Raw genomic sequence first — 21,836 nt, 5'->3', positions numbered from 1 at the left:
TATTAAATTGCATGTTCAAAAAGTTTGTTTTATATGTCCATACTGGCTAGAAACCTATGAAATGAGGAAATCAGGATGGAAATATTCATAAATGGTGAATAAAAAAATAGCCCAACATTTCTCTATTCCCTTTGGACTACACTTTATTTTCTCTAGTCTTCTTGTCATACTGCTAAAATAGAAATACATTTTTCCTCATCAAAATGCAGAGGTAAGGATCTTGGGCACCTTAATTTCCACGACTGAAGAAATCCCTGTCCTGTAATTTCTTTATTTACATTTGCTGCAGTGTGCTATCAAACATAAATCTAGGTAAACCAAAAGTTAACCAAAGCAACTTGAGAAACTATGAAACTACAATGGTACTTTTGCTTCTTGGCCAATGCATTCTCTTTTCTGAGCAAGGTGTTGGAAAATAAAATGAAAGGAAAACAGGAAATTCACTCACAGAAGACTCAGTAATTTGCACTTTTCCCAGCAGATCAAGGTTCACAGCAGCTTCACTTTCTATGCCAACAGCAGCATCAGAATAACAGACAGAGCTCATAACCTAATTTTCAGTTGGTATCACAATGAATTTGGGATTTTAGTCTACCTTCCATATCAACAACAAAATTATCAAGGTTTATAATGAAAGTTAATTACCATGTTATCAACAGCTATGTGAAAGGAAACCTATATCTCCTTGCCCCTGTGTCTGTAAAGCTGTGTACATTGTTAGAGACTTTCATGTCCAGAATAATTTGTAGAAAGATAGCGTAATTTTTTTCAAAAACAAAGAAAGAAGAATAGGTGTAATTTCTTTGGAAAGTGACTCACAGAAAGGAGCATAGGAACCATACAGAGACATCATTTGGGGGGAATTAAAAAAAGTAGCAATTTATATTTTATCTCGTGCTTTATTCTCAAGACAAAAACATCAAGTCTGGTCTCATACTCAAAAGAAGGCCTACATTTCTATCCAGCAGACCAATCTCAAGATCCACAATGTCTACGAGAAAATTGTTAGTAACAGGTGGATGGACAGATGGGGTTAGCTGGCATTCATTTTTAATATAATGAGCATTCCTAGAAGAAAAATGACTTGTGTGTGTCTTTTAAATAATGGAGCTATCCATCTTGAAGCTTACTAGAATTAAATTATGTAACCAGCATCCCATTATTAATGGCAACTCATGAACAAAAAGGTATCAGGCGACAGGTTCAGCAACTTGCATTGATAGTGACAGAAGTTTGATTTCTACTGCCATATTTCTCTGGACTGCACAGCTCCTGCCCCTGTCCGTGCACTCACAACGCATGTAAATTTGTACAGGCACAGGAAACGTGATATACATAGATATACAAAGATTTTATCTGACAATAAAAAAACTGGTCCATCTGGTTAAAAGCTGGACACCATTAATACACACATTATACACGTTACCTAGCATCACGTTCATCTTTCTCTTTTTAGACCACTGGACAAATATTTTACCTGCTATTGGCAAATTTTACTCAGTTGAAAGATAAATGGTTGAGCATACGCTCCTAATCAATCACAGCACAAAATGAAACATGTTTTAAGAGTTTCTTTCGTTTCGTTGGTTGGTTTTGTTTGTTTTTAATGCGAACCTGTCTTCCATGGTATTATAATAACAAACCAAGAGTATGTACTCAGTCAGATGCCTGTCTTAAATCGACTGTTTCATAAATTTCGAAACTGCTTTTAAAAGACAAACATAACTAAATAGTTGTTGCTACTGTATCCCTGCTCATACTTTGAGACTATAAATTATTTAGAACAAGAACTTCTAAACATGTTTGAATAGAGCTTTGCACTAGAGATCACAAACAAAAGCTGTTCAAGTTTTTATTATCGAAGATTATTAAAATAATTACATAAAATGAGTAAATATAGCATCAGGCTAAAGGAAGAAGCAAAATAAATCAAAGATACTTGCCTGGGTAACAAGTGGCTCCAATAGCCTCTCTACTGTGAGAGTCCTGATTTCCAAACTTTTGGGGTCCCATTTCAAAATGATAGGTGATGTTGCAGACGTCATACTCCCTAGAACAGACAAAATTACACAACATCCATGAATATTATTAGTGTTATATCCAAATATTGTATATAATCTATTTAGAGAATAGCATATATGCTGTCTCCGTTCATATATAAAATACTTATCCATAACCTTGCTAGTGTTCCTCTACTCCCGAAAACTCCCAAGCACACCACTGCCACATACACTGAGTGCTTAAACATTTACGTTCCTTTTTTTTTTTCTCCCCTAAACCCTTAAGAATAGATTCCCTGCCATGCTGCATACATATTGTATTGGGTGTACATGGCAAGGTTTTGGTAGTGGGGGAGCTGCAAGGTGGGCTCTGTGAGAACAGGCGAGGGGCTGCCCCATGCTGGACGCAGCTTGAACCCACCACAGGACATAGCTGAGCCCATCAGTGATGCTGGTGGTACCTCTGGGAAAACACATTTAAGAAAGGACAAAACACTGCCTGGCAGTGTGAGGAGTGAGGTATAGAAAGCGTGAGAAACCATCCTGCAAACCCCAAGGTCAGCGAAGGAGGAAGGGAGGAAGTGCTCAAGGCATCGGAGCAGATATTCCCCTGCAGCCCATGAAGACGACCGTGGTAAAGCAGGTATTTCCCTGTAGCCCATAGAGAACCACATTGGAGCAGATATGAATGCAGGCCACGGAGGACTCAACACTGCAACAGATGGATATGTCCTGAAGGAACTGCATCCCATGGAGAGCACATGCAGGAGCAGGTTTATCCTGAAGGACTGCAGCCGACAGAGAGGACTCACACTGGAGCAGGGAAAAAGAGTGAGGAAGGGCAGCAGAGATGAAGCATTATGAACTGACTGCAAACCCCATTCCCCATTCCCTATCTCCCCTGCACCACTCGGGGCAGGAGAGGCGAGGAAATAGAAGAATCAGGAGTGAAGGAGTGAAAAGTTGAGACTGGGAAAAAAGTGAGGATGGGGGAAGGTGTTTTACGTTTTCTCTTTTTTCCTCATGATCCAACTCTATTTTAATTAGCAATAAATTAAATTAATTTTCCCCAAGTCTGTTTTGCCTGCGCCAGTGATTCGTAAGTGATCGCTCTGTCTTTTATCTCCACCCAAAAGGTTTTCACCCTATTTTCTCCCCCGTCTTGTTGAGGAGGACAGGGAGTGAGAGAGTGGCTTGATGGGCATCAGACAGACAGCCAAGATCAACCCAACAACATATGGAATACAAAAAATTCAGTAATCCTGTTCAGCTGTTCAGGGGGCAAAACTTTCCAACAGTATTCAGGGTTTCTTAATTTTGCACTAAAAAGGGCAGTACTCATTTAAAAACAAAAAGGATTCACCAGACTATCTTAGTCTTAAAAGCTTAATCAGGGCCTAAAATAAAGGCAACAGCAAGTTGCTGTCATTTTATTTGCCATTTCAGGCTTTCATGAAATTTTCAAGACAGATGATTTTATTTTTGAAATTCCAAATACAGAAAAATCCAGCTGTCAGGTTGTAAGAGACATGCAATGCACCGCAAGAGATGGAAAGTGTTATAAGTGTCTGGTGACAACCAACGCCATATGTAAGCTAGCTTGTCCATAAAAAAAAAACCCAAAAACAAAAAAAACCCCAACAACAACAAAAAAACCCCAAAACCAAAAAAACCCAAAACCAAAAAAACCACACACACCAAAAAAAAAAACAACCCACTGGAGAAACAGAAAAATTTGATGAAAAAAATGTTAATTTTAAATAATTCTGGTTTAAATATTTCCCTTTATTTTAAAATTAAAATAAAAAAATAAAAGTCCCATATACCTAGAACACCATGAGAACTCTAGCAGGGAAAGATAAACCAATAATATCATATTGTACACTGCGTAAGAGATACAAATCAAGCCCTCCATATATAATATCCCAAATGCTTAAAATTGTTTTCTCCAGAAAATTATGTTTAACTGACAAGCTAATTTCAATAATACAGAAAAAAAACCAAACACCACCAAAACCCACAAAACAACACAGTTCTGTAAACAAAATCAAAAGAAGTTCAGGTATTGCTCCTTGAGTAACAATACTCTTCATAAAGCTTAATTTAATAAGGTATGTATTCAGTACTTAGCAACATCATCTAGTATACACAAAATAAGTTCTACTGCTTTGTTCAGGAGAATGTCTTGACTAATTACTACCACTCGAAATTAACAGGCTAGTGAGTCTATGCAAAATTTATTCACAGTCTGGAAAAGGTTTTCACTGTATTACTAGCAGACAACTTAAAATACTTCTTCAAAAAAGAGAGGCGTATCAGAAGTCCCTAATCAATGTATTTATAAATCACGTATAAAACCAGCCCTCAGTCTCCTCTCATTTGTAAACACGTGGTAACAGGGTTAACTCATAATATGTAGCGTTTGCTGAAATTTTATTATTCAGTTTCCACACTTCTGCAAAAAATCATTAGGCTTCATATTTTACAAAGCTGAAAACACCCATACATGTGATTAAGAAAACTATGAGACAGTTTCTAGTTGCTGTAAACACGGTTATAATGTGGGAGCTATTCTCAGTTTTCCAACAGACAACGTTCAATTGTCTTTCAGAACCTGTTTCTTTTTTGTATAAAGATGGTTGCTACTCCAGTTTGCCTCTGTATTCAAAATGTAAGTTTTAAGTAGACAGTTATTCTAGTAAATAATTTATGAGTTATGATACTTTATCACTAACTATTGTTTTTCCTCACTAACTATTGATTTCCTCACTAACTATTGATTTCCTCACTAACTATTAACATGGGTACTTCAAAACATACACCTCTCATTATACAGAAGTATATTCAATCAGAATTCATATTCTTCATATTCATGTATAATTCAATCATTATACAAAAATATATTTCAATCAGAATACTGCCTCAGTTTCAACCTTTACCAAGAAATAGGAAAAACATCCTTCAAAATTAAATATGAAAGGGTGAGCGATACTTTTAAAGATAAAAACGACACATACAAGAAAAAGTTATTAAAAGCCTAAAAGATTTTTTTCATTTGCAGCAAAATCTACCCCATAAAATCAAATAAGTAAAATTAAAGAGTCAAATTAGTGCATTTTCCTCAACATTTCTTCAGCTGCTGTCACAATAGCAATTTTAAATGACAAAAGACTAAAAAGAAGTCACCTGCCCAAGTGTATGTATATGAAAAGATAGACTATTTCTTCGTTGCCATTTCTACAACAGTCTTCCTAGACTGAACAGGTGAAAAGGAATTGCTCGGTTGGATAAAGGAAAGGATGCTAATGATATCTTATGACTATTTGACCAAATATTCCACAAACAATTAGGTTGAAGTACTTCACTGAAAACATAAATTGCTTCATAGCTTACACCTGGCTTACACCTGGTTTTCCAGTAGCTGTGAGGAAGATAACCTGTGTGAGCAGGTGAGAGGATAATGGCATCCCATGACATTTTTCATACAGACATAAAAGCATATTATGATAGATGGAAGAAAACATACCTTCTACGCTAGGCTGATATCCGCTGTTTCTCAAGTAACTTTTTTTTTTTTTTTTTTTGCTTTTCCCTGGAGTTTCCAACTTATTGTCATTTTTTAAATACTCAGCAACAAACTTGTTCAACCATACGTTCTTTCTTCAAAATGAGAAATTAGGTTTCTCGTCTGAGGAACCAGCCTCTGTAATTTACAAACACATACTGAGTGTTCTTTGGGGTGAATCTCACTGAATTAAAATTCACATGGTGTTTTTATGATTGCAGAGTTAAGAAAACATTTTTAGCGGAAAGTTTCAGTGAAACTTACTCTCTGCTGTTCGCATATGTTATAAACTGGCAATGCCTGATTATCAAGTCTGAATTTGAAATTTTATATTATCAAGTAAGGAAAGTAAGGTAATAGCACGGTTAATAATACTTCTAGAGAAGTTTGTAGAGGATTACTGCCCTAATCCTGAAACTAGCCCCACACTTTTTCAATAATATATTTAATTAATTCTATTGCATAACTATACTTTTTCTTCCTGGAACATTTCTTGTTTTAAGCTTTTATCTTTTCCTAAATACAGCGAGACAGAAATGTCTCCACCCATTCCGGTCACTATTGTTCAAAGCAAACATTTGTTTAGACAGTCTGTCTTCCAAGCCTATCTGTAAAGAAAATAAATATTTACTTTAGTCAACAATTCATTAGAGCTGATTCCTATATTATAGCCAAAATCTAACCACATCATTGTAATTCTTCATTAACTTACCAGTCGCCAAAAATCTAACCTCACAACCACTCTTATCACCAAGCTTTTCAAACAGCAGAATTTTATTGTTTGGAACCTTTTGCAAAAACAAAATATTCTGCATGTGAAATTACTTGTCTGTCACACTACAACACAGTTTTCCTCCAAATAGCCCCACTTTACTTGTGACTTACACAAATGTCCATTCTGATGCTCATAAACTGCTCACAAGTGACAGTGCATCTCACTTCTATGCTGCAACTTAAATGTAACAGTAAAAATATTTTAACTCTACATGAGCAAAAGCAACATTTGCTGAAGCAAACTGATATTTCTTGGAAATATAAGTACTGCCAGCCAAGAACAGGCCTCCAGTTGCTCGTCCAGTTCACATCTGCAATGCAGAGCACTGCAGAGATGAAAGACAGATGCTAAACTTTTCATAGCAAATAAAGAAAAAAAAATCCTACCTGATTCATAGCAAATCTGTAGGATTAATGTGGTGGCAATACAAGATTGGCAATACTGGCAGTGCAGTTCTGTACTTCCAACTGCTACTGGAAGGCAAAAACTGGTCTTCATAAGTGAGAAACAAAAATGACGAGCAAGGTAGAAAGACAGTGAGATGAGAGGAAACAATAAAATTTTGCTCTCACTTCCAAATTTTAAATTTATAACAGCCTTAATACTTCCAAGATATTTATATAGACTATTAAAAAAAAGTATGCTTTAGAAATTATTCTCTGACATCAATTGCCATCTTGGCTTTCAGTCCACGTGTACAGACTAATAGGGCATTTCCACACATGCTTTAAACTGACCTACTCTTGGACTGCTGAGAGGCCAGTTCAGCTCTTCCTGCGTGTTCCTGTGCTTTGCGCTTTGTAACGGTGCTATGCGTTCCATCAAGAACATAACCTGGCTGAATACTAACTAATCCTACAGAAGAAAAACAAGTTTTCCATTCCCTGCCTGACTTTGCAGTCACGTGGGTGACAGCACCAGTGAAAAGCAAAGCTCCGAATACGGCAGCAGAGGTGAAGGGGAGGACAGGACTGCCTCTTCAGCAGCAGCACGGACACAAACCGGCTTAAGTTGACTGAGAAACTGAACGACAGACTGTGCTTTCTTCGTTTGCATCCTTAGATTGAGAACCATGTCAAAACAAACACCTCTCCACACAAAGCCAGGCTTATGTGAAGAATATGGAATTCCTTACAGCAGGATACACAATCTCTCGAGAAGAACCCTGACAGAAAAATTCTGACCGACTTCACAGATGCATTTATGTGCTTCACTGGGAGCTAGACATATAAATACTTGAATGGTTACATCCTTGAGCATGCCTACAGAGTATAACAGCGTGACATTGGAGATGGACAGGCTGGCTCTGAATTACTTACTATGGGGACAGGGTAGGCTGGAGCACAGGACGAACTAGCTCAGACTTTAGAAATATCAGCAAAACACGCAGTCCTAGAAACACCACCTCTTGAATGATCTGGCTGGCAGAGGGCTGCAGTGATACCTGGGAGTATATATAGAGTTGAGATTCTGCTGTTACGTTAAGTTTATCTGCAGTATTGAGCAATGCAGACGTTCACTGTGATCTGACCTGAGCAGCATAAAGAGCCGTTGCAAGAGCTCTGGTACCCAAGGGAGCCTGGTTTCCAGTACTATTCTCAATCCATTTGCCCATTCTCTGTCTCTACTAATACAAGAGTACAAATAGAGACAAAAAGACGCAGAAAAGAATGAGTGCATAACAATTGCAAAGAAGGGAAATAAAGGGAAAATGCTAAGAGGATAGAGACTAACAACGAGAGGTAAAAGAGCAATGGAAAAGAAAACACCCCTTTCTACAGATAAAAGCACCTATCATTAGTCAATGACAGCCCAGCACAGCCTCCAGCATATTGGGCTGAAATGATCCTAGTTTACATGGGTAGTTCCCATCACCTTTCCTAAAAAAAGGAGAAAGATGAAAGACAGATTTTTAAAAAAAAATTAAAAAATAGACGGAGCAGGATGGTTTGGAGGAATACCTGTCTCCGCGTCTTCAAGCAGCAAGTTTTTGACATACTTGTTTACTTTGTTTCATGAATGGAACTCTCCTCTCATCTTTCCTAAAACTTAGGCAGAAAAAAACAGGCCAAAATAAACCTTTAGGCCCCGCTCCCAAGCTTAACCATGCAGAGAATTTTTAATTTGAGCTTTTCTAAGCTCTCAACTTCCTTTTGGATTCACAGCCCTCTTCTTTTCTGCTAAACATCCACCTCCACGTTGCCACGTTGGGTTCAGATTCTGGTCTGGCCTCAACAATACAAAGTTCTTAAATGGAGGCGGCCCATTATGCAAACTCAGACTGCTAACCAATAAACCATTAAGTAAGGAGGAAAAAGGCCTTGACAAGCAGAGGATTACCTTGGTAACAAAGCCAGTGGGATGGTGACCATGCAGTGCCCTGACACAGAAACAGGAAAGCTATAAAAAGGCAATGGCTGAGTCATTCACACTTTTAAGTCACATTAACCAGCTCAGTCTTGGAGGCAACTGCCTACACCAAGATCTGAATGAGCCGGAAGGGCAAATTGCCTTCAGAAATCAAAGAGGTCACAAAGAACTCACAGGGAAGGTGCAAACTGCAGCGTAAGGGTCAGCGTAACAGAAAGGTTCCACCTACACCCACCCGCATGACCTGCTTCCTCTTCTGCTTTAATTAAAAACAGTGATAACGTGCTTCAAAATTCTGTGCAAAGCCTAGCTGTGTGCAATGTCCAAATTGTTTTTATCTAGTATATGGCTTAGAAAAATAATTCTACTTTAAAGGCTCACACATCTACAGCTACAGATTGACTACCTTTGGGCTCGCACAGCAACATCGCCTAAGATGGCCCTGAGGAACATGGTGCCACGATGTGGCAACGGTTGTACAAACCGACATCCCCTTTGGTCCAGCACACCTTTGAGCTGCATCCAGTCCCTAACAAGCCCACTTCAGACAAACTATGATATGAATTTAAGGACAATCTGTGGACACTGGGACAAGAAGCCGGACCATGAATTCAGCTCTCAGTTTAAGTTTGCTATATAGAAGATCCTCACTCTAGGGAGATCTTAGATACAACACCCAATTCTAAAAACACCTAAAAATCTAAGGGCTGGTTCTCCATGAGTGAACTGGTGATTTGGGGAGGGCTATCCCTGGGAAGGATGAAAAATAGGGGGATTCACATTTGTTCGCTGTAATAAATATTAGGAATAGAATTGTCTGATGTCAAAAGTAATTTACTCCAAGATGAATACGCAATGAAAGTGCTCGAAAGCTGTTTTAAACAGCCATACATAAAATCACTGTATTTAAATAATTTATGTTGCATTATACATAAGAACATGCTTTTGTTCACCAAATAACTTTTACAGTCGAGGTAGGGTAGTTTCCTAAAGTGCTCAGTGAAATATAAGACTTTAAGAAACCTATACCAAAAGGGAGCCTAAGCCCCAGCAAAAGATTGCTACGTCATTTCTGTACAACCAAAGATTTTTCCACAAATCACTCTGTATTCACACAGCTATTCAGTGCCCCCTAATAAAAGTCTTCTCACAGAGTTCTGGGTGTGATCAAAGCCTCTGAGCTCACTGCTGCTAGTTCACATAGGGTCATATTGCAAGCCCAGGAAAACCAAATGATTTTAAATCAAGTCATCGGTGCAGATCCTATGCTCTGCATTCTCTCCATCATATTCCCCCCCCCCACAAATGACTACAAAGTAATACCAGTATAAGACATTTAGATTACTGTAGATATGATCAATTTACATAAAGGACCCTCCTTTTTAGTAATAAACCCATCACTTTTTTAAAACTTTTGTACAGGTCTTTTCCTTCTTAATGAAACATTAATCTCACATCTTGCAGAAACAAACTTTTATTCACTAAATCTGTCTAACCTCTTGTTATTCACTGTATTAAACTGGCATTAGTAATACCAGCTTACATTTTACAGTGTTAAGCGTCTGTGGTTTAAACTAACGCATGTCTGCTCCCCTTGCAACAGACAATTTGGATCTCAGATTCCAACCGTTCTTCAAAAAAGAGTTCTTGAACCTGGCTTTAATTGTGACTGCAAGCTTCTGCTTCTGCATGTAGGGGTCATCCTTTCGCTGAAAGTATGCTATTTACAATTCCTCATACTTGGAAACTACAATTAACCTTACCTCTCTATTTCCCTGCAGCTTTTCTTCATTTCTCTGAAAGAGGACTCTTTATTTCACAAGATCAACTGTTGCTACCTTCAAATGAAACAATTTGCATTTTTTCCTATGGAGGGTCAAAGCTTTAGGGGGTTTTGTGCGTTTTTGGTTTGGTTGGGTTTTTAAGGAGACTATTTCCCTGCTAGTTTCACTACAATAGCAATACTGCTATTATCATCTCTACATGTCTTTCTCCTTCATTAAGCTTTAAATTATCTAACTATTAATTATTTTTAATAAGACGTTTTTGCTCTTATTCCTACTGATGCAACACTATTTTCCTGCATGGAACAGAATCTTTTAGTTGTCTGAACTACAGATACAACCAGCCCAAAGCTTGCACAATTTCACTGTGACATACTGGATGACAACAGTCCTCCCTTGCCCTTGTAAAGTCTACAAGCTTCCATACTATGGAGAAGGTGCTGTTCCATTTTCCAACTCCATAATTAATACATTAAACAGGACTGTTTTCAAATAAAGCCCTGTGGGAGTAAAGTTGATTTTTTCCTCTGCAATTAATATTAAGGGCCATTAATAATCTTTCTCCACATTCCCACCAACTTCTACATGCACACATTGTCTTGTTGCTGGTCATCTGCATTTGTCAATCTGTTCATCAATTGCCTCTGAGAAATTCCTAAAAATCTTAGGGAAATTTATCATCTAACTTTGTGTTCATTAAATCTGCTCTTTCTTTAAACATGTTAAAGAAAGTTGCTCTGTCCCTAATAAACGCATTTAGAATAAGCCTCAGACTCTGACAGAAGCCACGTGTACCATTCCATAACTATTTACCGCTGTTTCACTAATCAAAAAAAAAAAAAAAGACAAAGTAAAAATCTGTAGTGGTGGAAATAAACTTTAAGAATAAGAACTAAATTGCTTAATTCTGATTGATCTCTTATTACTGAAACTTTTCCCGATGTTATTTTTATGCTGATGGATGTTTTAAATAAAACACAATGCATAGCTAGCCATCCATGATGATATCCAAAAACGTTTATCTTCCCCAGCTCTGTGTTCTCAGGATTTGCTGTAGTTTTGTTAGTTTGGAAATACTGAGGCATAAGAATCACATCACCATTATATTCTCAAGTGAATTAACATAATTAAAGATAATAGAGGTCTGCGTTTCCTATTCAGAACAGTCCTTTACCCAAAAAGATGTAAGTAATGCAGACAATCAGAGAACACAATTTCTAATGTAAAAGATGACATCCAAAGCCATAACAATGCAGATGACATGCTTAATGAAAATAACCTTCTTTTTTTTTTTAAAAAAAAAAAAAGTAGCTGTTTCTCCCAAAACCTGCACACAACTTTGGAAAAAATGTAACGTAAGAAACAGACCATACCTCCTAACACCTGTCCTCTCTCTTTAATCTATTATATGTTTGGACTAATTTTGATTTTTTCCTTATTTCAGACCATACCTTCTAACACTTGTCCTCTCTCTTTAATCTATTATATATTTGGACTGATTTTGATTTTTTTTTCTTATTTTCCCCTAATATGTGGGGTACTGAAGATATTCCGGAAAAGTAGGAAAAAAGCTTGTGCCTTTCCTTAAAATTCGAAGACAGAACGATCTCAGAATAAGGCTGTCAATTCAACATTAACCTCTCACAAAACAATGGGAAAAGTAGGCACTTGAATCTGTTAACAAAGTATTGCACAGGGGTAACAAAATTACTGTTGGTATCATAGATTTATAGATTTTTAATTAAGAGATCTTTAGGGATCATAAAAATATAAAATAAAACATTATTGTGACAGACTCCTCAATCCAGGCCACGGTATACTAAAATCTAGTGAGTGAAAACTGAAATTAAACAAGTTCTTAATAGAAATAAACAGCTTTTAAAATATTTTTAAATAGCGAAAATATTTATAGGGAGCAACTTACAAGGATCTGAGATGGATTTTCCATCGCTGCTTATTTTAAATTCAGAACTTCACTGTCTCAGAGGTAAGGATTACTTTAAACAGGACTGACTTCATTAAAAGATACAGTGCATGTTATGCAGGTGATTACACTAGTCGCATCTCTTCCTTCCAGCATGCCATTCTGTCAGTGTATGAAAACGCACCGCTTAAAGTTTTGTAGAGGGAATGCTTGGTTCAGTCAAAATATAAAACTATTACTGGAGAACCTTGCTCCTTAACCTCAAATGCATCACAAGACAAAAAAAAAAAACTCAAAAGAACAAAAGCAAAGTATGGGATCTCATTTCATTTTGGAAAATTCTGTACGGCCATGTGAACACTTCAAAGGTCATTTTATGTAACCCAACAAATAACCAGGTTTCCAGAGAAGCTGATTCACATGCTCCAGCAACAAATAAATTTAGCTTTTATCGAACTGAATTCCAGAACCCTTGAACTCTAGCAGTGAACACTGTATACAATCTACAACACTACTTTCCATTAAGATAAGGAGCATATGGATTTAAGAGTTCCCGCTAATTACAAATGTACTAGTATGGGTCAGACAGGCCAGCGACATCTAGAGATTTATGCTCTATGGCAACATAATTCATATGGCTGGAAAGCCACTAGCACCGACTTGTACAATCCACTATTTCTTTAAAACTATCTATAAAATACAGAAAATTATTTGATGCAAAGAATGGACACATTTGGGTTGGTTTGTTTTAAGCAATGTTTCTCCAGCTTTAGCTAAAAGGATTACTGCAGAAGCAAGAAATGGGAAGACAGCAATCTAGTGACAGCTGATATTTACATTATACAGAGCAGTCGCATAAAAAGTTACTAGCATCGTAGCTTAATTTCCTAACCATACCACTATTTTAAAGTTTCCTCCTTTATATCCTACTCTGAAAAAAACCAGTTTTCAAGACAGCAAATTCTGTCTTTAATAAGTTCAATGTACGTTGCCACCCATCACAATGATGCATGAATGTTCTTGGGTTTTATTAGGGTCCTCATAGTAGAATTAAAGAAAACGAAGAAGATAAGTCAAAAGCAGCAAGCACGATCATCGTTTCTGTTCATTGCACATGCATAGGAAGTACCCAATATCACCATTTGTCCCTGATCACGGTATGTTCATTCTTTAAGCCTGAGTAGTTTTTGGTTATGTATACTGTATACTAACATCTGGTCCATAGGTGATTCTCCTACTCCCACTAATCCATAGCATCCTAACACTTGTTCTGCTGCCATGTACAAAGCACTCTAAGCTTGTCCCTTGTGGCTGTTTTGTTGTTGTTCAGTTGGTTTTACTGTACGTTTACTTCCCACTCTAAATTCCCTATTTGTCTTCACATAATTCCACTGTGCCATACTATTTTTTTAAAATAATTCTTATCACTGCAGCTCCAGCTTTCTAATGTCTGAGAGCAGAATATATGGGGCTGCTTCTAGTCTACTCAACAATTCTGTTAATACTCTAGTTTGTAATATCGTATCTGACGTATTATCATAAGTCCACATTTTTTGCTTTCTCTGTAATACTCATCACTAAACATTTTTTCCCCACTTCATCCATGAAGGAGCTATAGGAGGAAGGAACCCAAGGACAAATGACACCCCAAGGACAAATGACAGTCTACTACGTCTACTATTTCCTTATTCTTACATTTCATTACTTATTCGCTCTTTTTTGTCTGAGATGTAATTGTGCTAATTTGGAGTCCAAGTCAACATTACCTGCAACACCTGCAGAACATAAATGGCCCTTCAATAATATTGGGCTTTCCAAAAACCCCAAAAGGTATTTTTTAAAAACAATCACTTCCTCAGATTTATGTTACTAACCAACACCTGAAATATGAGGGAAAAAAAAAAGAAAAAAAAAAAGAAGTGGCAAACCAAATTTGCAATTTTCTAGTTTTCATTAGTCAATTGTCATACATATGGATGTTATCTATACTAGCTAGAACTTCTACAGTCACTGAAGAACCTTTAGAAAAATCTTTCTTCTTTTTAAAATTAGTTGCTGGTATCTGTGGTATCACCACAAGTGAAAACAAGACAGTTCCAATAAAATTAGTGGCCAGTCTAGACTGCATCTGCAATTGCTAAAAGACTGAGAGAATTTCTCAGATTCATCACCTTGACTGTAATTGGGCCCTACATCAACCACTACTTTGAGCCAGATCTACTTGTAGCTTTTCTTTCAATTAAGCGACCCAAAAATACTACAAGGGCTTTGAATTAGTAAAACTAGATATTATTAAAACACAGCTTGGCCATTGCAATAAAGAAAATTCAGAAAGACAGAATCAAAATGAAAGGGATTTATGGACAATTTTATCTCCTTTCTACTGTGTCCCTCCAGTGTACGTCTTTTCCTTTGGTCTTGCTCTCAGGTCCACTTTGTGGTGGCTTGTTGGCTAGCAACGCATTGTACTGTGTCTTTGATAGACTGAAATGTCCATTTCCAACGCTGTTATAAGACATCTTCTTGGACATCTATTCATTATTGTCATGGTTTAACCCCAGCCAGTAACTAGGACCAGCCGCTCACTCACTCTGCTTCCCCTCCTCCCTCAGCTGAGTAGGGAGAAGGGGGAAAAAAGGAGGTGCAAAAAAAACTTGTGGGTGGAGGGAAACACAATTTAATAGAACAATAACAGAAGAGGATAATAATAGTAAAAAAATATATAAAATAAAATGATATAACACAGGTTGCTCCCACTACCCAATGATCAGTTGCCCAGCCTGTCCTGAGCAGGGATCATGGATTCCTGCCCCTGGCCAACTCCCATTTATAATACTGAGCCTGACATCTATGGTATGGAATATTCCTTTGACCAGCTTGTCCTGTCTATGCTCCCTCTCAGCTTCTATGGGAAGCTGAAAAAGTCCTTGACCAATGTAAAGAACACTTAGCAACAACTAAAAAAATATGTGTTATCAACATTATTCTTATACTAAACACAAGAAACAGGAGCTACCAGAAAAAAAAAAAAAGAAAAAAAAAGAAAAAAAAACAACCACAGCCAACTCTATCCCAGCTGAAATCAGGACAGTCACTTTTTAAGAAGCCACTAGGTTTCTGGTAATGTTACAGGTTCCAGACTTGCTCTGTATCAAACGATAGATAGTCCAAGCCTTATTATTTTCTTTTACTTCCACGTCCTTTTCCCCTCCTATTTCTCAGAACTAATCTGAGGACCGCATACAACATCTACTGAAGTGTAAAATGTCAACTCACACAATCCAATCATTCAGCTATTTCTCCTTTTTGTGTCCCTTCCAACCAAACAAGAATTTTAGAGCAGAATTGCTTTGAAGTTCTTAAAATGGCTATGAAAAAGGTAGATGAAATTTAACTGATAAATGCCAACTGATAAAAACCAGGAAAAAGGACGAGGATCCTGATTACATATAAAATGGTGGACTATGAATTGGTCATTAATACTCAGGAATGTAATCAAAAATAAAGTGAGGAATTATTCTGAAAGGGAAAGATAACAAAACAGAAGACACCATTATGCCATTATAAATCTGTGTCATGAAGACTATTCAGCCATCACTTTTTTTACAAAGCATTTCACAGAACTGAGAAATACACAGTGGCAACAAAGATGATGGAGGACTTAAAGGAAAAACTAAATAGATTAAAAATCTTCATTATGCAGAAGGAAAGACTCAGGGGAATACAATACAGGCAACAAAACCTGAAGTATCATGGACAAGGTGAAGCGATCTTTTGCTTTTGTCTTTTTCAATAAAAAAAAATTTAAAAAATTGTCATATAAAAAACCTAAACGTCCCTAAATGTCAAATAAAACCTCTAAATTATCAGTAAAGGTTTTGGAACTCCATGTCATAGGGCACGACAGATGCTAGAAGTTTACTTCAGCTCATAAATTAACTCATACATTCATGAAAAAGAAAGGAAGGTAAAAAACAAACAAAACAGGAAACAAACCAAAAATAGCTAACAGATTGACCTGAAGCCCCTTAGCTGCAGGCTGTCTGAGGCTTGGAGAATAGTCCAGCAAAGTATCACTGAGTGCTTTCTTTACACATTTACTCTGAGGGGTCAACCATTTCACCTCATTAAATGGAGTCTAAAACTGTTGACACCCTGGCCTACTGTCTACTGTATAAAGAGAAAGACAAATCACTTGTAGACAATCTCCAGGAAGATAAGGAAACCTCAAGGGAATAAAAGATTGGGCCAACTTTTTGGAGTGAGAAAAATCTACTCCCTCTCCTCTTCTTGTGTGACAAAATAACCAGGACACATGGTACCAGGCTATTACAGCAGGAATAGCTTTGCCCTGACAAAGCAGATCAGGAATCAAGTAACCCAGCAGATAGTGAGGGTAAACACAGAAACGACAGGTCCAATTTGCCTTTCAAGCATGAGCAGCTTCATTTACTAAAAGAGGTGCATAGAGGAATCATTCAGCTTAGCATACCGGCACTCAAGAAAATTACTTTATATCAAAGATCTACAATGTTCCCGGAAGTAAGGAATCAGGACTGAGAATGACAGGCGGAGAGAATAACTCAAGTGTTGAACTGGTGGTGACACTTTCTTCTTCAGTATCTCAAAGGGAGCGATACAGTAGCACTGCTTTCAATGTCACTCACACCACTAGAAGTCAAGAGAGGGGTTCAGACAACACTCTGCGTATGGGCTGTTGGTGCCGGAAGAGGTAGAAAACACATCAGAGACAACATATGTAGACCATGTATATTTATATGTCACATTTATTAGTCAAGACAAGGACCCTTTTCTTTGTCTCACCCATAGAGGCAATGCACATGCCCTTTTCTCCCCAACGCCTTGTTTCAGCAACAAAATATAAAGACCCCTTGTTAGTCCATTTCAGGTTGATCAGGTCCTTACTATCATTTTAGTTTGACAGTAAAATGTCATATTCAGTCAAACATTCATATTATTTTCTGCACTTCTTCCCTTCTCTAGTCCCAGCTTTTAAAGGATCCTCAATATTTCACACATCCTGAAAAGAAGCAATATAGGTTTAAACCCTCTATACTAGTTTTAATCCATTATGATCTTGCACAATTACTTAATGGTAAGATAGTAGCTAATGAGAAAACTTAAAAGAAAGTGAACTCATTTCAAGAAATAGAATTCTATTTAACAGCATTTAATTACTTCCTCAGATCACAGAAAAGAACTCAAACATTCACACCAGCAATTAAATTTTCTTAACATAATAAGGGCAAACTCTTCAGAAACCAGATATTATTGAGAAGATACTTTCATTTTGAAACTTTTTTTTTTTGCTGTGGATAGAGAAGTATCCCACTAGAATATTTGAAAATAATATAATCTGACAAATCAAATAGATGCCTTAGCAATAAATATTCTCCTTCATTTCTGTATGACTCTTGCGATTGTCTTTCATTTGTCATCTACTATAATGTTAGTGTAAAAGACATTTATTTACACCAAATACAAAATTATTAACAAATTAACCTCCTCAATTTCTTTTTAATAAATTTTTTCAAAATAAATGCCATTTTTTCCTACAATTTATCTCTAAAAAACTCTCAATATATAAAATACACTATAATCAAAAAGATATCAATAAACTACTACTGTTATAATTTTTCCAGCACAAAAGATCCCATTCTTAAACTCTTACAGTGGGGGAAAATTTCATAATCTATGAGATCATATTATGAAATCATATCAAATTATCCCCAGCTTTCCTATTTCTATTTTCTTTCATGCTGTTAAAGTGCTTACATGTTTAATTGCTGCTAAGAAAAAATAACTTGTGCAATGCCCAGATAACTTACCAACTCCAGCTTTGTTACAAAAAGGGTTGTAGTAGAAATGCCAGAAAAAATTACAAAAGAAATTTTCCCATCCATTTCTTTTTATTTCTCTCCCTTAATTTATCTTTAGTGACAGCATCTATGACATTAAAACTTTCCAAGAGCAATGGCATCAGAAATTTACTCTTTTTTAACCCGTTTTGTTTTTTATATTGTTCCATTAGAACCAATTCTTCAGCTCCCCCTAGAAGTTCGTAGTGAATTTGAAATGCTGAGCCTTCCATAATTTTGAAATTCCTTGTTGTATAAGAGCTGTATGTGAATTTGGGAACATCACCACACAGTTGGCATCATAAGGAAACTTTTGAGCAAGGATTGGTAATCACTGATGCAATTTTGGGAGAAAATAAAATAGTTCTACATAATTTCACTAGTTTATTGCAAGTAAGAAAAGTATAATAAAATATTAACTGAAGCTAAATCTCAGCTATGCAAGCCTTGCAACAATATAATACATCACAACAAAGGGCATATTTAATCAATTCCATAAATTAATCTAACCTATTAACAAATGCAAAATTCAAGCCATATTATACAGTACATTACTAAATCATACAATATGCTAATGCCAGAAATCTACCATTATCTTGCCTATCTCTATGAAGCAACATTTGTTACAGCTTTGAAATCTGTAACTACACAACATAATTTAAGGTAATATTTGCTAAAATTTAGAATACTGGAAATAAGATTTATGGGCAAGAGCTTTTGCCAGGACAACCCAGAAATATATATGTGTGCACGGTTTTAAATCAAGTTAAGAAAGTTAGACAGGGTTTCAAATTACTTATTCTTTTTCCTACCAAAATAATAATAAAAAGCAAAAATTACAAAGAAAAGCTAAACTTTTTATTTGAATTGCCACTGAAATATCACATTCAAAGCCTGAGTTCAAGAAGATCAAACAATGCCATTATGGTAAAAATCTCCCATTATCAGCCATCTTGAAAGCACTTATTTAGGAAGGCTGGCATAATTTATGACATGTCCTAGTCTTTCTTCTCATATGTACTCATCTCAGGACAAAAGGACCATTGCCTCCAAGTATATGATGACCTAAAGGAAATAGACCTTAAGCATTCATCTTCACTTTTATAGTTAACAATGTCACCTTTTGCAATTTCTATACAATTGTCTTTAGATTGGGAGCCACAAACTTCTCTCTTTTCATTAATATTTTTGATGCTACATATTGCGTTTAGAAACACAGTATTCATGCCAGAGGAGAAAGCACGAAATCAAAAGGTATTATTTTGTAAAATTTATTTTGATCCTGCCATCAGTGAAACAAGCGCCTAAGAGGGGAAAAAAGGCAATTTCTTAAATGTTCTTGATACAATCAATGTCCTGATCACCACTGCTGTGTCTTATTTTCATTCAGACTTATCTACCCATCATCCATAGTTCCATTCTCTTGGAATGCCTGAAGACCATCTGTTTCATTTTACCAGCAAGTCATAGAGGAATGAAAAGTAGCTCAGCTTATCCTGGCCAGATATAAGTCGTACCCTGTAAGGACCCAGCCAGTTCCATTAAAATAAACTTAATTAATTCAAACGTAACATTTTTAGAATAAGCTTTGTACACAGTTGACCTTGTTCTCTGAAACAACCTTTTAGACCATCCTATTTGAATCACATAAATCGACTCCTCTGTCACTTCAACTCCCCATGGCTATGATTTTTCCTTTTCATATCCTGTGCTTATCAGCTGCCTAACTACAAAAACATCTCATAAGTTGTACTTTCTCAAAGGACCATAGCATAATTTCCTACTGTTGTTGCAAACTAAAAAAAAAAAAAAGTATGAAAATATATACTACATATTTAATTCACCTTTTGTGAGATAATATGAATATATTTCTGTGACTGAAAGATTGTTGTTCTTTTTAGGAATTATTTCCTCTTTTTATTTGTACTCACACCCCACTGCCTACGAAATATCAAACAAAGAAAAAAGTAGGTGTATTTTAAAATAAACTAGGTAATTCGAGTTATTCCATCTAGGAAATTGAAAGAGAAAAGCATGTATAGTTCTTCCTGAAATTAAAAAGCTCAATTTGACAAGTTACTCTTAATTTCCACGTTCACCACAGAACACCATAATATATGGGTTTTATTAGGAATACAAAACTGTACAACCCAACTTTCTAATATTAAAGAATTCAATATTTTTGTGCCTTTCATTGTTAAACAAGGAGCACTAACTTATTTACAAAGCATTTATACACTTTCTAACTCCTTCTCCTCAAATGTAGTAATTACTAGTGTCCACAAATAAAATTGCACATGACAGCTTTAAAAATGTATATAAAACCTTTCACCCACAATTGGTTTTTTGCGTTCAAAATCAGAAATTCCCTATGACTGCTGGTCAACAAAATTTTAAAGTAATTTCAATTCTAACAAAGTGATGTTGTTTTGGGAGGTTCCATGCATTACCTGCCTTTCCCACTATCCACTTTCAGCTTTCCAGTGTCTACTGGTTTTCCAGCCAGAACTGATAATGCCAGGGTCCATTTCTAATCTCACCTCCTACAGAGGCCTGACTCACTCAGACTTGCCAAGCCACACAATTCAAGCTGAAATGGGATTTGTCACACAGGATTTTTCCATGTAGTACACAGAAAGCTTAACACTGCACATTGCTGATCCAACAGAACATTGTAGCATCTAACTATACAGGAGCCTGAATTCAAAAAATCTGAATCATAGCTCCTGTTTACAAGCATCTGATGAGTTCTTTGTGCATTTGCCTATAAGTTACCATTTCCTATTATGCACCATTAGGCGTGAGTGGTTAATTAGTTTTTCCCATATGCCAGTACACATAAATTCCAATTATTAGCAGTGTTAGATCATCAGTTTACATAAAGTACCTTTAAAATCCAATATTTGCATATCTTCTAGTCTGCATGTCCTCCTCCAGAAAACAGCATATATTTTTGGAGGACTTTGTCAGTTCTTTGATATTGTTCCTGATATTTAACCAAGTGTGCTTCACATGTAATATTATTTCTGCTTAATTCAATACTAAAACTCATGATCCTGAGAGAGCTGGATGGAATTTCCAGATAAGGCTGAATGCCATTTCCAATTTCACTAAAAGAAAGACAAAGGCATAGCATTCTTCCAGCTCACATGACTGAAATCTCAATTTATTTAACTCTTATTCTTCCCTTGTATTGTAAAACAGAAAAGCAAAAACCATACTTCCAAAAAGAACCTGGCTGAAGAAGAGAGAGTGAAGGAGGAAACCAACCTTTTGTTCCTTTGTACAAAGGGTTGCAAGTACTAGCTATTGAATAGTTATGGCATGGTTTACATTTCAGTTCAGCAGAATAGGATCTATGCCTGGTCCCAACACTGTTTAGAAACACTAGCACCTGACTCTACGGTCGTATCACAATACTAAGTTCAGCTTGAATATATTTGCCCAAACACAGTCCAAAGTTATGACAGTTTCTACCATTTTCAGACCAAAAGTGTATCGTCCCTCCCCATCTAGAAAACAAGCAGTGCTGTCTGCCA

General features: G+C 36.4%; 1 protein-coding gene and 1 long non-coding RNA gene across 4 annotated transcripts in view; one reads left to right on the top strand and one right to left on the bottom strand.

Moving 5' to 3' along the window:
• Nucleotides 1-21,836, bottom strand: part of CTNNA2 (catenin alpha 2) — a 516,068-nt gene that overhangs the window by 453,665 nt on the left and 40,567 nt on the right. For 2 of the 3 annotated variants that reach the window (XM_074587252.1, XM_074587254.1), the window contains exon 2: nucleotides 1,944-2,050. In XM_074587252.1, the coding sequence (XP_074443353.1) occupies nucleotides 1,944-2,045 (102 nt within the window). In that variant the 5' untranslated portion in view covers nucleotides 2,046-2,050. Of the gene's footprint in view, nucleotides 1-1,943; nucleotides 2,069-21,836 lie in introns of those variants that run through there. The other variant, XM_074587251.1, reaches the window with a different exon arrangement.
• LOC141743338 (uncharacterized) overlaps nucleotides 1-21,836 on the top strand; it is a 45,859-nt gene that overhangs the window by 9,725 nt on the left and 14,298 nt on the right. The gene's annotated exons all lie outside the window — the stretch shown is intronic.

The sequence above is a fragment of the Larus michahellis genome, chromosome 5 (genome assembly GCF_964199755.1).
Source record: "Larus michahellis chromosome 5, bLarMic1.1, whole genome shotgun sequence".
Lineage (NCBI taxonomy): Eukaryota > Metazoa > Chordata > Aves > Charadriiformes > Laridae > Larus > Larus michahellis.
This window is presented reverse-complemented; position numbering and strand designations above follow the sequence as displayed.